Genomic DNA, 21,390 nt, shown 5'->3' with positions numbered 1-21,390 from the left:
TATCTCTGTGTGTGTGTACAGTAGCCAGAATGTGAGCGTGCGTGTGTGTGTGGGGTGTACCCAGAATGTGAGCGTGAGTGTGTGTGTGGGGTGTAGCTGGGAACGTTGTTTCCAGTAGGGATGGCGTTCCTCAGTAGGCGGACCCAGGTGGCGATGTCAACATTCATCTGACGAGCACGCAGGAACGCTTTACCTGCAACATACCCAACACACACATGGCAGTAACCGCAACACACACACACACACACACACACACACACACACACACACACACAACATAGACACAAGGCAATAAGATATACTGATAAACACAAATCCCCCTGAAATGCAATCTATCCTGTTATCGCAGCTAATTTTAACATGGTTTACTCAATCCATTAGGATTGCCCAGATTGCACTGAAGAAGTTTCAACCCTGACAAACTCAAGTTGTCATACTCCAAAGCATTAAAACCACCTCAACCCATCAGATTAATCTACAGCACTGCTAGCACTGCCAACACTAGATGGCAATACAGAGCACAGAGAGGTACAAAGTGGGTTCTGGGTGGAGGTTGCATGTAGTGACATATCTAGGACCTCCCCCAATCCTAATGTGACCCATTAGGGGTGAAACACTAAACTGACTGTAGATCAGTGTCTAGGGGGCAACTCCATGCTACTCAGTGTGGAAGCAGTGGGGCGGCAGTCAGATGATGCAGGTGTGAGCCCTATAGGGATGCTGGGATACATGGAGCCAGGCTTGGCAGCTGCTGACAACATACAGAACAAAATGGGGCTTCATCTAAGACTTTACACATACTAACACAACACACTGTTCTGAGAAAAGCTTCTCTTACCATGCTGTTTGGAGAAAACCTTCTTTTGTCTCTGCAGTCTTGGGCCTCTCTCTATGACTGGGTTGAAGAACATTACCTAAAATACACACATATCAGTAGAGACTCATCAGAGGAGAAAGGGGAGGACCATCCTCCTCAGTGAATTTCATACAAATAGTGCAACATCTAAAAAAGTTATCCTTTTTAGAGAAAACTATACTAAATATATTCACGTAACCACGTAATTGATTAAAACACACTGCTTTGCAATGAAGGTCACAGTAGCTTCAACAGCACTCTGTAGGGTACCACTATAGTCTAGCTGGTAGTTTCCACCCTCTGGGTACATTGCTTCAATACAAAACCTAGGAGGCTCTTGGTTCTCACCCCATTCCATAGACTTACACAGTAACTATGACAACATCCGGAGGACGTCCTCCAACCTATCCGAGCTCTTGCAGCATGAACTGCGAGATAATTAATCTAGAAAAGCATAAACTACAGCTAGCTAGCACTGCAGTGCTTAAAAAAATGTGATGAGTAGTTGACTCAAAGAAGGAAAAAAATGTAACAAATGCATTTGTTAAAAAATGAAGAAGCTACCTAGCAGAGATATTTAATATTTTTTTCACTTTCACTTTCACTTACTTAGCTAGCGAATGCAGCTAGCTAGTTTAGCCTACTTAAACACCCGGCTCAAACAGAGAGGGACACTATGTTAGCTAGCTGGCTATGGCGAACCAACACTGGAACTCTTCCAAGTCAAGGTAAGCTTTTGATGTTATTCATTTACTACCACCGGTGCCTGCCGGTGTAACTGCTAAACTGATTGCTGACTACACTGTACTGCATGATTGTAGTGGGTTTACTAACACATTAGTTTTAGTAGCTATGTTGACTATGACGTTAGTTAATAATGGTGACAATGATGTAGGGTGTGTGTGGCGGTTATGATATGAAGCTTAGAAAAAGCTTAGAAAGATTTTTTTGCCTGGTCACAGACAGCTGATGTATTTGTTGTGCACTGAAGTCCACAAGCGAAGGGAAAGGGTGAGAGGAGGAGAGCACGTGGATGCGAGAAGGAATTATAGCTACAACGATCAAAGTATTCATACTGTTTATATGTGGCTGCTATGAAAGTGACCTGTGTTTGCGTGTGATCAGGGGTGCATTCATTCCGCCGATTCTGTTGAAAAGCATTCTTAAACGGAAGCAAACGGAACAAAATGGGAATAAACATATTTGAATTTGTCCAATAGAAACTCGTTTACAACTGTTGGACTAATGATTACCAGCTAGATGCTGGTAAGAGTGTGCAAAGCGGTATTGAATGTGTCACTGTCTGTCACCTTGATTACTCAAATGTATCTCGACCTGTTGTAAACTTTCATTCATAGGCTAGGTTGTAGAAACCTTATGATAGGTATAAGGAAAATTTGAGAATCATGTAGTAGCCAAAACCTATCAATGTTACATTGAGCTGGGTGAATGGAATATGAATGACAGTCATCCAATATGCTGTAATTGAAATAAGGCCATGCTCATAAAACAAAATGTGCGTCCTCCCTCATCTTAGATAGCACTGACCGCCAATGACACATACAGTACCAGTCAAACGTTTGGACACACCTACTCATTCAAGGGTTTTTCTTAATTTTTTACTATTTTCTACATTGTATAATAATAGTGAAGACATCAACACTATGAAATAACACATATGGAATCATGAAGTAAGCAAAAAAGTGTTGAACAAATCAAAATATATTTTAGATTTTAGTAACCACCCTTTGCCTTGATGACAGCTAAAAATTGTAAAAAAATAAAGAAAAACCCTTGAATGAGTAGGTGTGTCAAAACTTTTGACTGGTACTGTATTGTATAGTTCAGTATTGAGCAGGGATGTATGTGTTGGTGCGTGTGTGTGCATGTTCGCATGTCTCTGTCTGTGTATGCGTGCATGTGTGTATGTGCGTGTGTGTGTGTGCGCATACACGTGTGTATTCAGGGCGAGTTGTGTGTACCTCTGCCAGCAGCAGGCCCTGAGGCTCCAGCTCCAGCTGAACTTTGTGTCTCTGGTTGTCCAGGAAGTCCTCCAGCTTCAGGTACTTGAGAGCACACAGGGAGCGGTAGTCCCTCCAGTACACTGCTATCTCCATCTCCCTGGACTGAGACGAAACACAGGTCAACACACATACTGTTTCAACCACAGGTGTACATACACTTCTTTTCTCTTTTCACCTTTTCACGCTCTCTCAATTCTCAATGTGCCTCTCTCTCGCTCTCTCAATTCAATTCAAGGGGCTTTATTGGCATGAGAAACTTATGTTAATATGGCCTCTCTCTCTCTCTCTCTCTCTCTCTCTCTCTCTCTCTCTCTCTCTCTCTCTCTCTCTCTCTCTCTCTCTCTCTCTCTCTCAGTCTCAGTCTCAGTCTCAGTCTCAGTATTGTGTTAGTGTAATGTAGTTTCTTACTCTTTCCAGTTCTACAGTGAAGGTCTGGTCCCAGGCCTGCTCTCCCACTGTCTTCCAGCACGTCTGTCCCACCACTGTGTTCTCCAGTTTCAACACCGCACTCACCTCCGCTGTTCAACACAATACCATAACACATGTTTAGAAACTCACTACATAACACAAATGGACAGATATGTGAACCCCCTCCACACACACACACACACACACACACACACACACACACACACACACACACACACACACACACACACACACACACACACACACACACACACACACACACACACACACACACACACACACACACACACACACACACTTACAGGAGAGTTCGTCGGTCTTGCCGGGGATCCTGAGGCTCATGCTGCTGGTGCTGCGGCTGTAGAGACCACTGAGTTTGAAGGAGCGTCCGTCCCCTGGGATGTAGCAAGGCAAGACCACCGGGGTTCCTCTACTGCGTCCCGGGACCACCTCCAACACCCCTACACAGCCCAGCAAACGCACCTGCAGGGTACCTAGGAGAGCGAGAGAGAGAGAGAGTTGATATGAGATGTTTGGGTAGAAGTGAGAGTATCATACCTGGTTCAAAAGGTTTATAACTTGGGAGAGATATTCAACTGAATCCATGAGTTTCTGATGCATTAGAGCCTTCAGTTAGGTATAGACAGAGAGTTAGTGATAGGGTATAGAGAGGCTGTAAGAGTCAGTGATAGGGTATAGAGAGGCTGTAAGAGTCAGTGATAGGGTATAGAGAGACTGTAAGAGTCAGTGATAGGGTATAGAGAGACTGTAAGTGTCAGTGATAGGGTATAGAGAGGCTATAAGAGTCAGTGATAGGGTATAGAGAGGCTGTAAGAGTCAGTGATAGGGTATAGAGAGACTGTAAGAGTCAGTGATAGGGTATAGAGAGGCTGTAAGAGTCAGTGATATGGTATAGAGAGACTGTAAGAGTCAGTGATAGGGTATAGAGAGACTGTAAGAGTCAGTGATAGGGTATAGAGAGGCTGTAAGAGTCAGTGATAGGGTATAGAGAGGCTGTAAGAGTCAGTGATAGGGTATAGAGAGACTGTAAGTGTCAGTGATAGGGTATAGAGAGGCTATAAGAGTCAGTGATAGGGTATAGAGAGGCTGTAAGAGTCAGTGATAGGGTATAGAGATGCTGTAAGAGTCAGTGATAGGGTATAGAGAGGCTGTAAGAGTCAGTGATAGGGTATAGAGAGGCTGTAAGAGTCAGTGATAGGGTATAGAGAGACTGTAAGAGTCAGTGATAGGGTATAGAGAGGCTGTAAGAGTCAGTGATATGGTATAGAGAGACTGTAAGAGTCAGTGATAGGGTATAGAGAGACTGTAAGAGTCAGTGATAGGGTATAGAGAGGCTGTAAGAGTCAGTGATAGGGTATAGAGAGGCTGTAAGAGTCAGTGATAGGGTATATAGAGGCTGTAAGTGTCAGTGATAGGGTATAGAGAGGCTGTAAGAGTCAGTGGTAGGGTATAGAGAGGCTGTAAGAGTCAGTGATAGACTATAAGTGTATGTACCAGTGAGTGGGGAGGGCTTGCAGAGGGTGCTGTACTGGTTGTGTACATAGGGGGTTCCGTGTCTGGAGCTGAAGGCTGAGGAGGAGGCCAGCACCAGCTCTTCCTTGATGAGGCAGGCCTTGGGGTGGTCGTCCGTCAGCTCCAGCAAACGCTGCTCCAGAGAGCCTCTCAGCAGGTCACAGCGCTGTGACGACTCACTCAGACCACACTGGGCCTGGGGGGAGAGAGGAGAGAGGGGTTACAATGGTGTGTGTGTTTGTGTTTGTGTGTGTGCATTTAAATGTGCCCTAAATGGTGTGTGTGTTTTTTGTGTGTGTACGTGTGCATTAAATGTGCATTCATGTGTGAGATCCAGACAGTAGTCTTGTGTGTGAACTCTGACCTCTGACATGGCCTTCTTGTCCTGGACCTTCCCTACTCCCAGCAGCCTCAGCATGTTCTTGGCTCCCTCAGCCATGGCGTGCTCCACACGGTAATGATGCCACAGCTCCTCCACACGCAGCTCCACCCCACACGTGTCTGGCTTACCTGGGGAGAGCGATAACAAACCATTTACTGACCCCTTGGCTTTTTACACATTTTGTTGTTACAGCCTTATTCTAAAATGGATTAAATTAATTTCCCCCTCATCAATCTACACATAATACACCATAATGACAAAGCAAGAGCAGGTTTTAAGACATTTTTGCAAATGTAAAAAGATGAATAATAATTAAACATGACATTTACATAAGTATTCAGACTCAGTACTTTGTTGAAGCACCTTTGGCAGCGATTACAGCCTTTTGTCTTCTTGGGTATGATGCTACAAGCTTGGCACACCTGTATTTGGAAAGTTTCTCCCATTCTTCTCTGCAGATCCTTTCAAGCTCTGTCAGGTTGGATGGGGAGCATCGCTGCACAGCTATTTTCAGGTCTCTCCAGACATGTTCAATCGGGTTCAAGTCCGGGCTCTGGCTGGGCCACTCAAAGTCATCAGAGACTTGTCCCGAAGCCACTCTTGCGTTGTCTTTGCTGTGTGCTTAGGGTTGTTGTCCTGTTGGAAGGTGAACCTTCGCCCCAGTCTGAGCTTCTGTGTGCTCTGGAGCAGGTTTTCATCAAGGATCTCTCTCTGTACTTTGCTCCATTCATATTTCCCTCGATCCTGACTAGTCTCCCAGTCCCCGCCGCTGAAAAACATCCCCACAGTATGATGCTGCCACCACCATGCTTCACCATAGGGATGGTGCCAGTTTTTCTCCAGATGTGACGCTTGGCATTCAGGCCAAATGTTCAATCTTGGTTTCATCAGACTAGAGAATCTTGTTTCTCATGGTCTGAGAGTCCTTTAGGTGCCTTTTGGCAAACTCCAAGCGTTCTGTCATGTGCCTTTTACTGAGGAGGGGCTTCCGTCTGGCCACTCTACCATAGAGGCCTGATTGGTGGAGTGCTGCAGAGATGGTTGTCCTTCTGGAAGGTTCTCCTATCTCTAAATTGAAACTCTGGAGCTCTGTCAGAGTGACCATCAGGATCTTGGTCATGTTCCTGACAAAGGCCCTTCTCCCCTGATTTCTCAGTTTGGCCGGGCGCCAACTCTAGAAATAGTCTTGGTGGTTCCACACTTCTTCCATTTTAGAATGATGGAGGCCAGTGTGTTCTTAGGGACCTTCAATGCTGCAGAAATGTTTTGGTACCCTTCCCCAGATCTGTGCCTCGACACAATCCTGTCTCGGAGCTCTACGGACAATTCCTTCGACCTCATGGCTTGGTTTCTGCTCTGACATGCACTGTCAACTGTGGGCCATATATAGACAGGTGTGTGCCTTTCCAAATCATGTCCAATCAATTGAATTTACCACAGTGGACTCCAATCAAGTTGTAGAAACATCTCAAGGATGATCAGTAGAAGCAGGATGCACCTGAGCTCAATTTGGAGTCTCATAGCAAAGGGTCTGAATACTTATGTAAATAAGGTATTTCTGTTTTTTATTTGTAATAAATTTGCTAAAATTTCGAAGAACCTGTTTTCATCTTGTCATTATGGGGTATTGTGTAGATTGATGAGAGATTTTTTTAGATCAATTTTAGAATAAGGCTATAACATAACATTTGGAAAAAGTCATGGGGTCTGAATACTTTCCGAATGCACTGTATAGAGTTATCTTTCATAAAATGATAAAGTCATTTGTACTGAAAATCAAAATCAAGATAAAGTGAGGTTTTGATGGGGTGTTAATATATTTGTGTGCGTCTGTTTGTGTCCTAAGTTGGGGATGGTTCATGACTTATGAGACTAAATGCCCTGCAGCTCTGATCTATTCTTAAACCAAAGGAGGGAGGAAGGTAGAGCGAAGAAGGTAGGGAGAGGGAAATAGACACAGCAATCCATATAAAGATATGGGCTTAAATCTGCCTCTTTACTTCCTGTGCTTTTCCCATCTTCTCACTCTCTTTCTCGTTCTCTCTCCCGCTTTCCATATCTTACTATTTGTTTCCTTATCTTTCTCTCTCTGAACCCTTTTCCCTCTGTCTCTAACCTCGGGTAAATGAAGCATGACTTTTTGCTGTTGGGCAACATCATGGGGATGCAGGAACATCAATAAGGCCTTAACCTGTGTGGAAGTGAGCCCAGGTGTGTGTGAGTGTGTGTGTGTGTGTGTGTGTGTGTGTGTGTGTGTGTGTGTGTGTGTGTGTGTGTGTGTGTGTGTGTGTGTGTGTGTGTGTGTGTGTGTGTGTGTGTGTGTGTGTGTGTGTGTGTGTGTGTGTGTGTGTGTGTGTGTGTGAGAGAGTGTGTGTGTGAGAGTGTGTGTGTGAGAGTGTGGTGTATAGAGTGGAGTAGGTTATAATAATGTCCACTCTGCACTTCTGGGGAGGGCATTGATCTGTTACCCACACTTCATAAAACATTTAACGATAGATGTACAGATTACAGACAGACAGATACAGAGGGATGAAGAGACAGACAGTCAGACAGGAAAACGGACAGACAAGCAGGCAGGCAATCAGGCAGGCAGGCAGGCAGAGACAGACAGTCAGACAGACAGACTGATATTTACCCTGGATATCTTCAGTCTGCTCAGTGGCCTGCATGGCCTTGCGGATCTGCATGCGGATGATGTCAATCTTGGTCTTGCTGTCCTGCAGCATCTGCTGGGCCGTCTGATGCATCTTCTTGTCCTATAAGCGACACCGTACAGTGAGGACAGTAAAATAGCAGACAGCTCACAAATACACACCCCTGCTAACCTTCACTACTCAGAGAAGAATCAGGCTGAGGGAAGATCTGACTAGAGACATGAACTCAGAAGAGTGAGAAAGAGAGATTGTGGAGGGGCTGGCTGTATTGTACATAGGCTACAGTAGATGTACAGTGGGGAGAACAAGTATTTGATACACTGACAATTTTGCAGGTTTTCCTACTTACAAAGCATGTAGAGGTCTGTAATTTTTATCATAGGTACACTTCAACTGTGAGAGACGGAATCTAAAACAAAAATCCAGAAAATCACATTGTATGATTTTTAAGTAATTAATTTGCATTTTATTGCATGACATAAGTATTTGATACATCAGAAAAGCAGAACTGAATATTTGGTACAGAAACCTTAGTTTGCAATTACAGATATCATACGTTTCCTGTAGTTCTTGACCAGGTTTGCACACACTGCAGCAGGGATTTTGGCCCACTCCTCCATACAGACCTTCTCCAGATCCTTCAGGTTTCGGGGCTGTCGCTGGGCAATACGGACTTTCGGCTCCCTCCAAAGATTTTCTATTGGGTTCAGGTCTGGAGACTGGCTAGGCCACTCCAGGACCTTGAGATGCTTCTTACGGAGCCACTCCTTAGTTGCCCTGGCTGTGTGTTTCGGGTCGTTGTCATGCTGGAAGACCCAGCCACGACCCATCTTCAATGCTCTTACTGAGGGAAGGAGGTTGTTGGTCAAGATCTCGCGATACATGGCCCCATCCATCCTCCCCTCAATACGGTGCAGTCGTCCTGTCCCCTTTGCAGAAAAGCATCCCCAAAGAATGATGTTTCCACCTCCATGCTTCACGGTTGGGATGGTGTTCTTGGGGTTGTACTCATCCTTCTATTCCTCCAAACACGGCGAGTGGAGTTTAGAGCAAAAAGCTCTATTTTTGTCTCATCAGACCACATGACCTTCTCCCATTCCTCCTCTGGATCATCCAGATGGTCATTGGCAAACTTCAGACGGGCCTGGACATGCGCTGGCTTGAGCAGGGGGACCTTGCGTGCGCTGCAGGATTTTAATCCATGACGGCGTAGTGTGTTACTAATGGTTTTCTTTGAGACTGTGGTCCCAGCTCTCTTCAGGTCATTGACCAGGTCCTGCCGTGTAGTTCTGGGCTGATCCCTCACATTCCTCATGATCATTGATGCCCCACGAGGTGAGATCTTGCATGGAGCCCCAGACCGAGGGTGATTGACCGTCATCTTGAACTTCTTCCATTTTCTAATAATTGTGCCAACAGTTGTTGCCTTCTCACCAAGCTGCTTGGCTATTGTCCTGTAGCCCATCCCAGCCTTGTACAGGTCTACAATTTATCCCTGATGTCCTTACACAGCTCTCTGGTCTTGGCCACTGTGGAGAGGTTGGAGTCTGTTTGATTGAGTGTGTGGACAGGTGTCTTTTATACAGGTAACGAGTTCAAACAGGTGCAGTTAATACAGGTAATGAGTGGAGAACAGGAGGGCTTCTTAAAGAAAAACTAACAGGTCTGTGAGAGCCGGAATTCTTACTGGTTGGTAGGTGATCAAATACTTATGTCATGCAATAAAATGCAAATTAATTACTTAAAAATCATACAATGTGATTTTCTGGATTTTTGTTTTAGATTCCGTCTCTCACAGTTAAAGTGTACCTATGATAAAAATGACAGACCTCTACATGCTTTGTAAGTAGGAAAACCTGCAAAATCGGCAGTGTATCAAATACTTGTTCTCCCCACTGTATATATTAGAGGGGTTAGGTAGTCCAGTCAGGTCCAGTACCTTGGTTACTCCATTGGCATAAATGGGGATCATGTTCTCTGCTCCCTGTTTGCACTTGAGCTCGATGTTGAGCTGGCGCTCCAGAGCCGTGATCCGGTCCTGATTGGCCGAGCGGCTGCGCGCCCCGGGAGACTTGGGGGCATCTGAGGGTCAAAGGTCATGGTATTAACTGACAGTTATTATAATCATTAACAATGGCCAACATGTTTCTATATTACAACTTTTGTTCGAATCCATCCAATGGTATAAGGCTACACTCCATTGGCTTCATAGTTCCATCCCCGTCAGTGATACCTGTGTTGTTGTCGTCCCCTCCTTTGACCACAATGTATGCGTCCAGCTCCTGTAACTTTGAGTGCAGGCTGTCCAGTCTGCGGTTGGAGCTGCGAAGCTGGCTGTCCACCTGCTGGGCATTCTTCTTGTCTGTGGTGGCTCTCCTCAGGTTATCTGCTCCTTCCTTGATCTTCAGCTCCTTCCTGATCCAGTCAAATCACAGGGACTTTTCATAAGTTGTAGTATCACACAATGAGTAGTTAATCAATACATCATAGAAATGATTGAATAGTAAATGAGTAATTAAATAGTAATGCTAACCTGATCTCCCGGCGGATGCGTTCCCTCGTTTCGTCCAGCCGCTGCTGAATGCTGGAGTCAGAGAAGTCTGAGCTCTGGTCCAGACCCAGCTGCTCCAGCAGTGACAGCCCACCTGGGTCACTCTGACAGGGGGAGAGAGAATGGATAATAGATTAGCATCGGTCAAATACATTGCGACATGTAGTGTGCCAAGATGATATTGGGGGGATAGCAGAGACACGATAAACAAAGGTCTGCCGTATTTCCAATTCGATGCAAAACCACTCTCTGGGAAAAAGTGCCTAATTAGGGGTTTTGGAGGAGTGGAGGTGCAGGGGACTAGGTTGTGTTCACCTTTGACACCAGATGTTTCCCACACAGCCCTGTAGGTTAGAAGGTTTAACTGAGCAGCACTAAACTGGCAGCAAACATTAGGAGTGAGAGGAGCATTTATCTGTACACGGAAAAGAGAGAGAGAGAGAGAGAGAGAGAGAGAGAGAGAGAGAGAGAGAGAGAGAGAGAGAGAGAGAGAGAGAGAGAGAGAGAGAGAGAGAGAGAGAGAGAGAGAGAGCAGGCTAATGCGTTTCCAATGGGTCCCAGAGGCAGGTGCCCAAACCAAAGAGCCCAACCTTTCAGCTCATCCTGTGTGACTGCAGCGCAGCAAAGAGTAAAAGTACTGTAGATCCATGGCTAGAGTAGATATAACAGAGGCCAAGACAGCAACAGAAAGGGATAGACGGAGTCAGGGACTTTTAAAAAATTAGGTGAGCGCTTCCCCTCAGAGAACTGAGTCTCTAAGAGCAGCAGAGTGAGACTGAGACGTTAAATGAGTCAAGGCCTGAGCGCTCACGTCCCTGCCTGATCAGATCAGATTAGGGCAACATTAATAGAGACTAAAATCTATCAGGGATTGTTCCTGCTCAGAGCCACTGATACACACAGACACGCTGTCAGCACGCCAGCTCTCAGCCAGCCACACAGAAACAGATACAGCACACAAACAGACATGACAGTGTGATAGACATTAGGCACAAATACAGACATACATGCATGTAACGGCATTGCATGCATATAAACACACTTGGCATGCACACACGCACACACACACACACACACACACACACACACACACACACACACACACACACACACACACACACACACACACACACACACACACACACACACACACACACACACACACACACACACACACACACACACACACACACACACACACACACACAAAACGGCATGCAACACTATCACAGTAAATCCCCAACAGCAGACATTAGCAACAATCAAACAGAGACAGCTCATTATTAGAGTTGAACAGAGCCCAGATCCTACAACATGGAGACAGACAGACAGAGCAGTCCCAGTCCCTCCCCTCTCATAACGACTGACTGACTGCGGTAGGCCACTCAGAGACCCGGGCCTGGCTCCAGCCTGCAGATCTGATTACAGCAGCGTCCCTATTGGCCTGTTCAGCACCACGCCAGGCATAACAGAGCAGAGCCCGGCTCCTACCAGGCAGACTCTCATTAGAACCATAATCCATCTGCAATACAATACAGCAGGCTGCAGCCAAGCTATTGGGCTTTTGAGGGCTACTTACACAGGCTATTAAACAGGAAACCTTGCACAACAACAGTGCAGAGTAGTCATGGTATCTGGGAATATTTCTCACAGCGGACCTGATGACCTAATGTTGTGTCAAACGGCTCACTGAAATGCTTGGCTATTTGTTGTGAAGGAACACAGCGTTAGATATACAGGTGAAATAGTACTGTTGGTATCAACGCGATCACAAATTGTGGGTCAAATGGCCCAGTTAGCTGGAGCATGGTGTTACTGTCCTAACAACACCTAGAGATGGAGGTAGAGAACAAACAAGGAGAGAGAAAGATGAGGGAGGAATAGAGCCTTGGTAGGACTAAGACAGGAAGAACACCCACTTGTTGAGCAGAACTGAGACACATACAACACACTAGTTTGACACACACACTCGTCTTAAAATTAACAGCCACTAATACCGAGGCAGGACGTGAGCAACAGTGGTACAGAGGAGAGAAGAATAGCTGAGAGACAACAGCATAAGAGGAAGGAGGAAAGGGCCGGACCATTAACCATGTGACTCACTACTATACATTTATTGCCATTTAGCAATGCCCTCCAGTGGAACAATACCGAGAAATTAAATAGAGGCAGTTCTCCACTCAGATGGAGCTGAAAACAATGCGACAATACTAAAAGCAGCTCCGACATGAGTCATCAGAAATGGCATGGACTGAGAAGGAAGTGAACATGAAGCAGAAAGCGGAGAGGAAACTCACAAACACACTGTAGTGTGGAAGGTAGCCATGTTGTATGGTGCCCAGACAGAGTGTGCCTACCGAAGACTCGGTGTCCCCCTGGTCCTGTTCAGTGTGAGTGGGGTGGTCTGCAGCTGTGTGCTCCCCTGGGCAGTCCGCCAAAGCTCCCTCGCTGGCCATGGCCCACCCTGGCTCTCTCTGTGTTGCCCAACCCCTCCCCTCTGCCCCGTTACACACTCTCACACCAGAACCACCACTCAAAGTACAGAGAGCTATTCCTGCCTCCTCAAATCCGGGATGTGCTTCCTTCCCGCCAGGAATCAAAAGAGACTCAATCCGAAGCGAGTGAGCAAGGAAGAGGTAGGAAGAGAGAGAGAGACACAGCCCCAGCCCCACCCCACTGCTTCCTGTTCTGCTCTCTAGCCTAGAGAGAGAGTGAGAGACTAACAGTAACACTACAGAAACACACACACAGAGGAGAGTGGTGTGGTTTTGTAAGCGAGTGAGCAATGTCACTTTGCTTCCTGCTGTTGGCTGCTCTTAGCATAGCGACAGGCTGCTGTGATAGACACTGATCACATCAAACACACTGCCAGATGCTGTGTGTGTTTCAAGTTTCATTAGTCATATGTACAGGATTCACCTGGTATACACAGTCCAAAGAAATTGTTACTTGCAGGTTCCTTCTGGACAATACAACAACAATAAGAACAAAAAGTAAATGGCTCAGTAGAATAGAATAAACATTTTAGTATAAGTATAATACAGGAAGGTACAATTTAGAGTCCAATATTTACACGTGTTTTGGGGAAGGGGGGATTCGGGGGCAAGTGTTTAAATTGTGCAGTATTTGGCAATCATAACAAGAGTCTGGTAGAAGCAGTTGTGATGTGTGTGTAGAATGAATGTGTGTGTGTGTGTGTGTGTGTGTGTGTGTGTGTGTGTGTGTGTGTGTGTGTGTGTGTGTGTGTGTGTGTGTGTGTGTGTGTGTGTGTGTGTGTGTGTGTGTGTGTGTGTGTGTGTGTGTGTGAGAGAGAGAGTCAGTGCATGTGTTCTAAGGTGCGACGAATCAGAGCAGGTCCAGTTCAAGTGTTCAACAGTCTGATGGCTTGTAGATAGAAACGGTCTCTGAGCCTGTTGGTATCAGATCTCATGCTCCGGTACGTCTGCCACACGGTAAGGGAGTGAACAGCTCATGACTGGGGTGTGTGGGGTCCTTGATGATGGTGCGGGTTTTCCTCAGGCACTGTTTCGAATAGATATCCTGGATGGGTGGGAGCATGGTGATGTACAGTGCATTCGTAAAGTTTTCAGACCCCTTGACTTTTTCCACATTTTGTTACAGCCTTATTCTAAAATGGATTACATTTATTTTTCCCTCATCAATCTACACACAATACCCCATAATGACAAAACGAAAACAGGTTTTTAGATTTTTTTAATACCTTATTTACATAAGTATTCAGACCCTTTGAGACTCTATGAGACTCGAAATTGAGCTCAGGTGCATCCTGTTTCCATTTATCCTACTTGAGATGTTTCTACAACTTGATGAGGTCAAAGGATTTGTCCGTAGAACTCCAAGACAGAATTGTGTCGAGGCACAGATCTGGGGAAGGGTACCAAAACATTTCTGCAGGATTGAAGGTCCCCAAGAACACAGTGGCCTCCATCATTCTAAAATGTAAAGAAGTTTGGAACCACCAAGAATCTTCCTAGAGCTGGCAGCCCAGCTAAACTGAGCAATTGGGGGAGAAGGGCCTTGGTCAGGGAGGTGTTTCTCTGTGGAGATGGGTGAACCTTCCAGAAGTACAACCATCTCTGTAGCCCTCCACCAATCAGGCCTTTATGGTAGAGTGGCCAGACGGAAGTCACTGGTGCTATTTACTATGTGAAACTCAGATCACGCTGTGCTTTGGTCCAGTTATGACGATCGTGACAGAAGATCCCACCAACAACGGACCAAGCAGCATGCCCAGGAGGAAAGCCAGGAGTGGAGGACATCCTGGACGTGGGAAGAGATTATGGCCGGAGACAGAAGCCTGCCATGGAATCAGGCGGAAGCAGCGAGGGAGCAACAATGACGACACCGGGGGTCGCGGCCACGACGGAAGCCCAAGAGGCAGCCTCAAAAAATAAATTGGGGGAGGCACACGGGGTGGTTGGCGGAGCCAGGGGTTGAACCAGAGCCAACTCCACGTACTCACCGTGGGGAGCGTGTGACCGGTCAGGCACCATGTTCTGCGGTGATACGCACTGTGTCTCCAGTGCGCATTCACAGCCCGGTGCGTTCTGTGACAGTTCCTCGCACTTGTCATGCTAAGGTGGGATCTTCTGTCACGTTCGTCATAATAACTGGACCAAAGCGCAGCGTGATCTTGGTTCCACATCTTTTATTACTATGTGAAACTCAAAGCAAAGCAAAACAAAACAATAAACGAACAAACGAAACGTGAAGAAAATGCAGTGCTCACAGGCACTACACAAAAACAAGATCCCACAAAGCACAAATGGGAAATGGCTGCCTAAATATGATCCCCAATCAGAGACAACGATAAACAGCTGCCTCTGATTGGGAACCATACCAGGCCAACATAGAAATATAATACCTAGATGACCCACCCTAGTCACACCCCAACCTAACCAACATAGAGAATAAAAAGCTCTCTATGGTCAGGGCGTGACACAGACCATGAGAAACAAGATTCTCTGGTCTGATGAAACCAAGATTGAACTCTTTGGCCTGAACGCCAAGCAACATGTCTGGAGGAAACCTGGCACCATCCCTATGGTGAAGCATGGTGGTGGCAGCATCATGCTGTGGGGATGTTTTTCAGTGGCAGGGACTGGGATACTAGTCAGGATCGAGTGAAAGATGAACGGAGCAAAGTACAGAGAGATCCTTGATGAAAACCTGCTTCAGAGCGCTCAGGACCTCAGACTGAGGCGAAGGTTCACCTTCCAACCAGACAACGACCCCAAGGACACAGCCAAGACAACGCAGGAGTGGCTTTGAGTCTCTGAATGTCCTTGAGTGGCCCAGCCAGAGCTTGACTTGAACCCAATCAAACAATCTTTGGAGAGACCTGAAAATAGCTGTGCAGCGACGCTCCCCATCCAACCTGACAGAGCTTGAGAGGATCTGCAGAGAAGAATGGGAGAAACTCCCCAAATACAGGTGTGCCAAGCATGTAGCGTCATACCCAAGAAGACTCGAGGCTGTAATCGCTGCCAAAGTACTGAGTAAAGGGTCTGAATACTTATGTAAATGTAATATTTCCGTTTTTTATTTGTAATAAATTTGCAAACATTTCTAAAAACCTGCTTTTGCTTTGTCATTATGGGGTATAGTGTGTAGATGATTAATGAGGGGAAAAAATGATTTAATACATTTTAGAATAAGGCTGTAACATAACAAAATGTGTAAAATGTCAAGGGTTCTGAATACTTCCCGAATGCACTGTACTGGGCCATCTTCACCACCCGCTGAAGGGCCTTGCAGTCATGGATGGAGCATTTCCCGTAACAGGCCGTGATGCAACCGGTGTGTGTGTTCATTTGGGGAGAGGTGAGAGGCACAGGAGGATGTAGAGAGCACAGCTGAGTGAAAACGGTCAAAGGCCAAGATATCACAACCAGGAAACCACAAAAAGCTTTCAAATCAGTAACTGAAAAAGCAGTCATACATAGTTAATTACACCTAATAACAAAAGCTAAAGGAATCAATAGCTATTCTTGTCTTTTGTCCTAAACAGGGAAACATTGATGCACAGCAGTCGTTGTATGTATCATGTTACGACAGAAGCATGTTGTTCATGAATAGCATCAGGCCACATGGAGAAGAACACCCATGGAGAGAAACAGAGGCACAGCTGCTTCACAGAACAGGGAACAGGAAGTGGAAATGAACTATGTCACAGGCTTTGTATCATGAGAGTGAGAGGGAGGGAGGATTAGGGTTGCAAAATGGGAACTTACAATAAATTCCCTGGTTTTCATGAAATCCCAGTTAGAGGATTCTGGAATCAGGAGGGAATAAGTAGGAAATCCAGAATCCTCCAAACAGGATTTCTGGAAAACCAGGGAATTTATTGAAAGTTCACGTGAATTTGTGCAACCCTATGGAGTAAGGCCGGGCGATATGGGCTAAAAATTATATCTCAATATTTTTCCAATTGCTTATATAATTGTGTTTTATGATTATTGCACATTTATAAAACACAGACTAGATAGCTAGTATAACATTATTTGGCTAAAATGCTGATAGCGGTACGTGGTAATGACAAACTGAGCATGAATTTTCCAGAATCAATGTTAGAAGTGTCTGCTCTGTGCGCAATTTGAATAGATGAGACATAAAAATGGTATTGTTAAAGGTTAACTTATCCCCTATTACAATAAAATAATGTCTCAATGTGTCCATATGACCAACTCTGTTGGACCAAACCTCAAATGCAAATAGCGAGTTGAAACCACTTGTCAGAGAAGAAGAAGTGATCTCTCAACGTTGTTGGTGTGAGTGGCAGGGGAGGGGCTTGGTGTGTGTAAACAGAGAGGAAGAAGTGATCTCTCAACGTTGTTGGTGTGAGTGGCAGGGGAGGGGCTTGGTGTGTGTAAACAGAGAGGAAGAAGTGATCTCTCAACGTTGGTGGTGTGAGTGGCAGGGGAGGGGCTTGGTGTGTGTAAACAGAGAGGAAGAAGTGATCTCGCAACGTTGGTGGTGTGAGTGGCAGGGGAGGGGCTTGGTGTGTGTAAACAGGAAGAAGTGATCTCTCAACGTTGTTGGTGTGAGTGGCAGGGGAGGGGCTTTGTGTGTGTAAACAGAGAGGAAGAAGTGATCTCTCAACGTTGGTGGTGTGAGTGGCAGGGGAGGGGCTTGGTGTGTGTAAACAGAGAGGAAGAAGTGATCTCTCAACGTTGGTGGTGTGAGTGGCAGGGGAGGGGCTTGGTGTGTGTAAACAGAGAGGAAGAAGTGATCTCTCAACGTTGGTGGTGTGAGTGGCAGGGGAGGGGCTTGGTGTGTGTAAACAGAGAGGAAGAAGTGATCTCTCAACTTTGGTGGTGTGAGTGGCAGGGGAGGGGCTTGGTGTGTGTAAACAGAGAGGAAGAAGTGATCTCTCAACTTTGGTGGTGTGAGTGGCAGGGGAGGGGCTTGGTGTGTGTAAACAGAGAGGAAGAAGTGATCTCTCAACGTTGTTGGTGTGAGTGGCAGGGGAGGGGCTTGGTGTGTGTAAACAGAGAGGAAGAAGTGATCTCTCAACGTTGGTGGTGTGAGTGGCAGGGGAGGGGCTTGGTGTGTGTAAACAGAGAGGAAGAAGTGATCTCTCAACGTTGGTGGTGTGAGTGGCAGGGGAGGGGCTTGGTGTGTGTAAACAGAGAGGAAGAGGTGACGCGAGAGGTTTCACTCTCTGCAAAATCTGTCCAAAATAAGCCCAATGCATGTAAATGGGAAGGTGCACACACACAGAAGGCGCAAAGGAGACAAGATCAAAAACACAACATGAGAACAAGCGGACTTAAACACTCATAAAAACGAAAAAGACAAAAAAACTCCATTCTTGAGATACAGGCATTTGGAATATCATGCAAAAACATACATTTGAATGAATAAAATAAATGTTATATATCGCCCGGCCCTACTAGAGAGGCTGAATAACCATAACAAACAGGTACATTTTATAGACAAAGAGCAGTGAGAGGGACCCAGCAGAACAGCAGCAGTGTCCATGTTGCCTCCAGCCTCTTCCTGTCAGTGACTGATTCAGTGAGGTTGTGTCAGTCTGAAGCCCTGACTCAGAGGCTACCCTAGGTCAAATTCAGAATTGCTCACAGCCATGTCAGACCAGGCACACACTGTCAAAACACTTTCTCTCTCATAAACACACAGATGTACACAAACATACAGGTAGGCACACACACACACACACACACACACACACACACACACACACACACACACACACACACACACACACACACACACACACACACACACACACACACACACACACACACACACACACACACACACACACACACACACACACACACACACAGTAACAGGGCAAATGTTGCCCATCACCACAGAGGAAGTGAAAGTGTCCCATAGAATGACTTCCTATAGAGAAGTCAAGTATGTATGTATGTATGTATGTATGTATGTGTGTGTGTGTGTGTGTGTGTGTGTGTGTGTGTGTGTGTGTGTGTGTGTGTGTGTGTGTGTGTGTGTGTGTGTGTGTGTGTGTGTGTGTGTGTGTGTGTATGTATGTATGTATGTATGTATGTATGTATGTATGTATGTGACATGCAACACACAAGACAGCCATAGAGAGAAAGAAACAAGAAAATGGGAGTCACCCTCATCCCTCTCCCTCTTCTCTCTCACCCTCTTCCTCTCTCCCGTCATCCCTCAGTCAGTCTATCTGCCATGCTGTGGCTGGGCCCCAGTGTGTAGTAGCTCCTCTCAGCTCGATGTAGCCATTGACTGAAAGCCATCCCTTTGATGAAGTTAATGGCCTGACTGCTGGTTTGCCTCGCCTGCCTCTATAAATAAACATAACGCCCATCTCATTGACTTTAAGGGAAGCACTCTTGTCTATCTGCGCCACTTCCCTCCCAACTCCCTCCCTCACACCTGTGATGCTTGGTGATGCATAAGCAAATATCAATAATGACAATGACAGGGAAATGAGAAAGCATAGTGCTGCTGCTTAATTGATAGGCTATGAGGCACTAATGTATAAGTCATTATCATTTAATAACAATGTCCTTTCCAGCTCAGTCATGTATGCGCTGATGGGATATTTTGGGGGAAGAATAATGAGGGATGGGGGAACTGCTGGGGGATTGGTAGTTCCAGGAACAAGCTGGATGATGACGATGACATGTTTTGGAGTTGGGGTCATGGATTAACCTAGAAGCAATATGAAGCCACTGTTTCGGAGTGAATGTTCAGACAGGTGACAGACAGTGACCTGTAGATGACCCATCAAGGTGTGCCAAAAGCACAGAGAGGTGTGCCACAAGGGGCAGGTGTGCTGATAGCCCCTGAAGGAAAGGGAATGAACATGGTGTTGTGCTATAAGTGTCAGAGGATGAGAAACAGTGACCTCTGGGGTCAGCAGAGAACATCGGCAATCATGAACATCACCACAAGTTCCTAAAAAACGAAGCGGTAGAGATAGCGAGAAAGTAAAGGTGAGGAGAGAAAGAGTGTTTAAAACAGTACAGAACTCTCTCAATAGCACTATTATCCATCAATTTCATGGCCTAATGACTACACTTTGTCGTGTAATCACAAGTGATTTTGTTGCCAAAGTTATATCAGTGAGGTATTATGTCTAATAGTGTGTTCTCCCTTTGCACTGTCATCTAGAGACCCAGACAGTGACAGAATGTGTAACGGCAGACACAGGAACAATCACCCACAAACAAACAGTGAGAACAGCCTACCTTAATATGGTTCTCAATCAGAGGAAACGTCAAACACCTGCCTCTAATTGAGAACCATATCAGGCAACACCTTAAACCCAACATAGAAACACATAACATAGAATGCCCACCCCAACTCACGCCCTGACCAACTAAACACATACAAAAACAACAGAAAACAGGTCAGGAACGTGACAGAATGAGGGAGAGAGAGAGAGAGAGAGAGAGAGAGAGAGAGAGAGAGAGAGAGAGAGAGAGAGAGAGAGAGAGAGCGAGCGCAAGGTTCCAGGGAAACAGGAGAGATATGTGAGGTTGTCTGAATTCTCCTCACATCCTCTCATCTCCACACAGCCCCATTCAGCAGGCAGCAGTGGCTGGGATTTGGGTTAAGAGGGCCTGGTGGGGAGCAACAGTGAATTCCAATTACCACTCACTCCCCTCCTCCCTCCTCCCCTTGATGTGCTGCTTAACCACTGTTCACAGCAGACAAACACATCACATTGAGAGAGCTACCACTCAGATAATTAATATACACACCAACTGAAGAGTTATGAATAAAACAGCATGGAAGTCCATGTCAGTGGAAACGTAGAGAGTAGAGAGGCTGAGAGTGGAGAACCAATGCTCCTAATTGTGACAACATGCTCCCAGGGGCAGAGTTGGAGTACAGTGTACAAAACAGTTAGAGGGGTGTCATTACTGTAGTGTACAGAAAGGCTATGCTCGCGCACTGTATTTATGAAAGTGGCCTCCTAATCCTACAATACCAGATACCAGTGGAAAGTTGCCCTAAGAAATTGTCCAAGACTCCAGCCACCCTAGTCATAGACTGTTCTCTTTGCTCCCGCACGGCAAGTGGTACCGGAGCGCCAAGTGTAGGTCCAAGAGGCTTCTAAACAGCTTCTACCCCCAAGCCATAAGACTCCTGTACATCTAATCAAATGTCTATCCAGACTATTTGCATTGCCCCCCTCCTCCCCTATTTTACACCTCTGCTACTCTCTGTTGTTAACATCTATGCATGGTCACTGTAATAACTCTACCTACATGTACATATTACCTCAACTAACCGGTGCCCCCGCACATTGACTCTGTACCGGTACCCCCCTGTATTCTTATTGTTATTTTACAGCTGCTCTTTAATTACTTGTTATTTTATTTCTTATCCGTATTTATTTTTTTAACTGCATTGTTGGTTAGGGACTCGTAAGTAAACATTTCACTGTTGTATTCGGCGCATGTGACTAATAACAT

General features: G+C 45.8%; 1 protein-coding gene across 5 annotated transcripts in view; it reads right to left on the bottom strand.

The window, feature by feature from the left end:
* The window catches only part of LOC139565534 (serine/threonine-protein kinase N1-like), a 45,163-nt gene that overhangs the window by 8,789 nt on the left and 14,984 nt on the right, over positions 1–21,390 (bottom strand). For 2 of the 5 annotated variants that reach the window (XM_071385963.1, XM_071385960.1), the window contains exons 2-12: positions 10,412–10,533; positions 10,112–10,293; positions 9,818–9,960; positions 7,860–7,980; positions 5,207–5,352; positions 4,825–5,038; positions 3,612–3,803; positions 3,289–3,398; positions 2,839–2,982; positions 839–914; positions 61–193 (exon numbers count right to left, since the gene is read on the bottom strand). In XM_071385963.1, coding sequence (XP_071242064.1) covers positions 61–193; positions 839–914; positions 2,839–2,982; positions 3,289–3,398; positions 3,612–3,803; positions 4,825–5,038; positions 5,207–5,352; positions 7,860–7,980; positions 9,818–9,960; positions 10,112–10,293; positions 10,412–10,533 — 1,583 coding nt within the window. Of the gene's footprint in view, positions 1–60; positions 194–838; positions 915–2,838; positions 2,983–3,288; positions 3,399–3,611; positions 3,804–4,824; positions 5,039–5,206; positions 5,353–7,859; positions 7,981–9,817; positions 9,961–10,111; positions 10,294–10,411; positions 10,534–12,726; positions 13,118–19,090; positions 19,127–21,390 lie in introns of those variants that run through there. The other 3 variants (XM_071385964.1, XM_071385961.1, XM_071385962.1) reach the window with 3 other exon arrangements.

Source organism: Salvelinus alpinus, chromosome 36 (genome assembly GCF_045679555.1).
Source record: "Salvelinus alpinus chromosome 36, SLU_Salpinus.1, whole genome shotgun sequence".
Lineage (NCBI taxonomy): Eukaryota > Metazoa > Chordata > Actinopteri > Salmoniformes > Salmonidae > Salvelinus > Salvelinus alpinus.
Note: the sequence above shows the minus strand (reverse complement) of the source record. Positions and strands in the feature narration are given on the sequence as shown.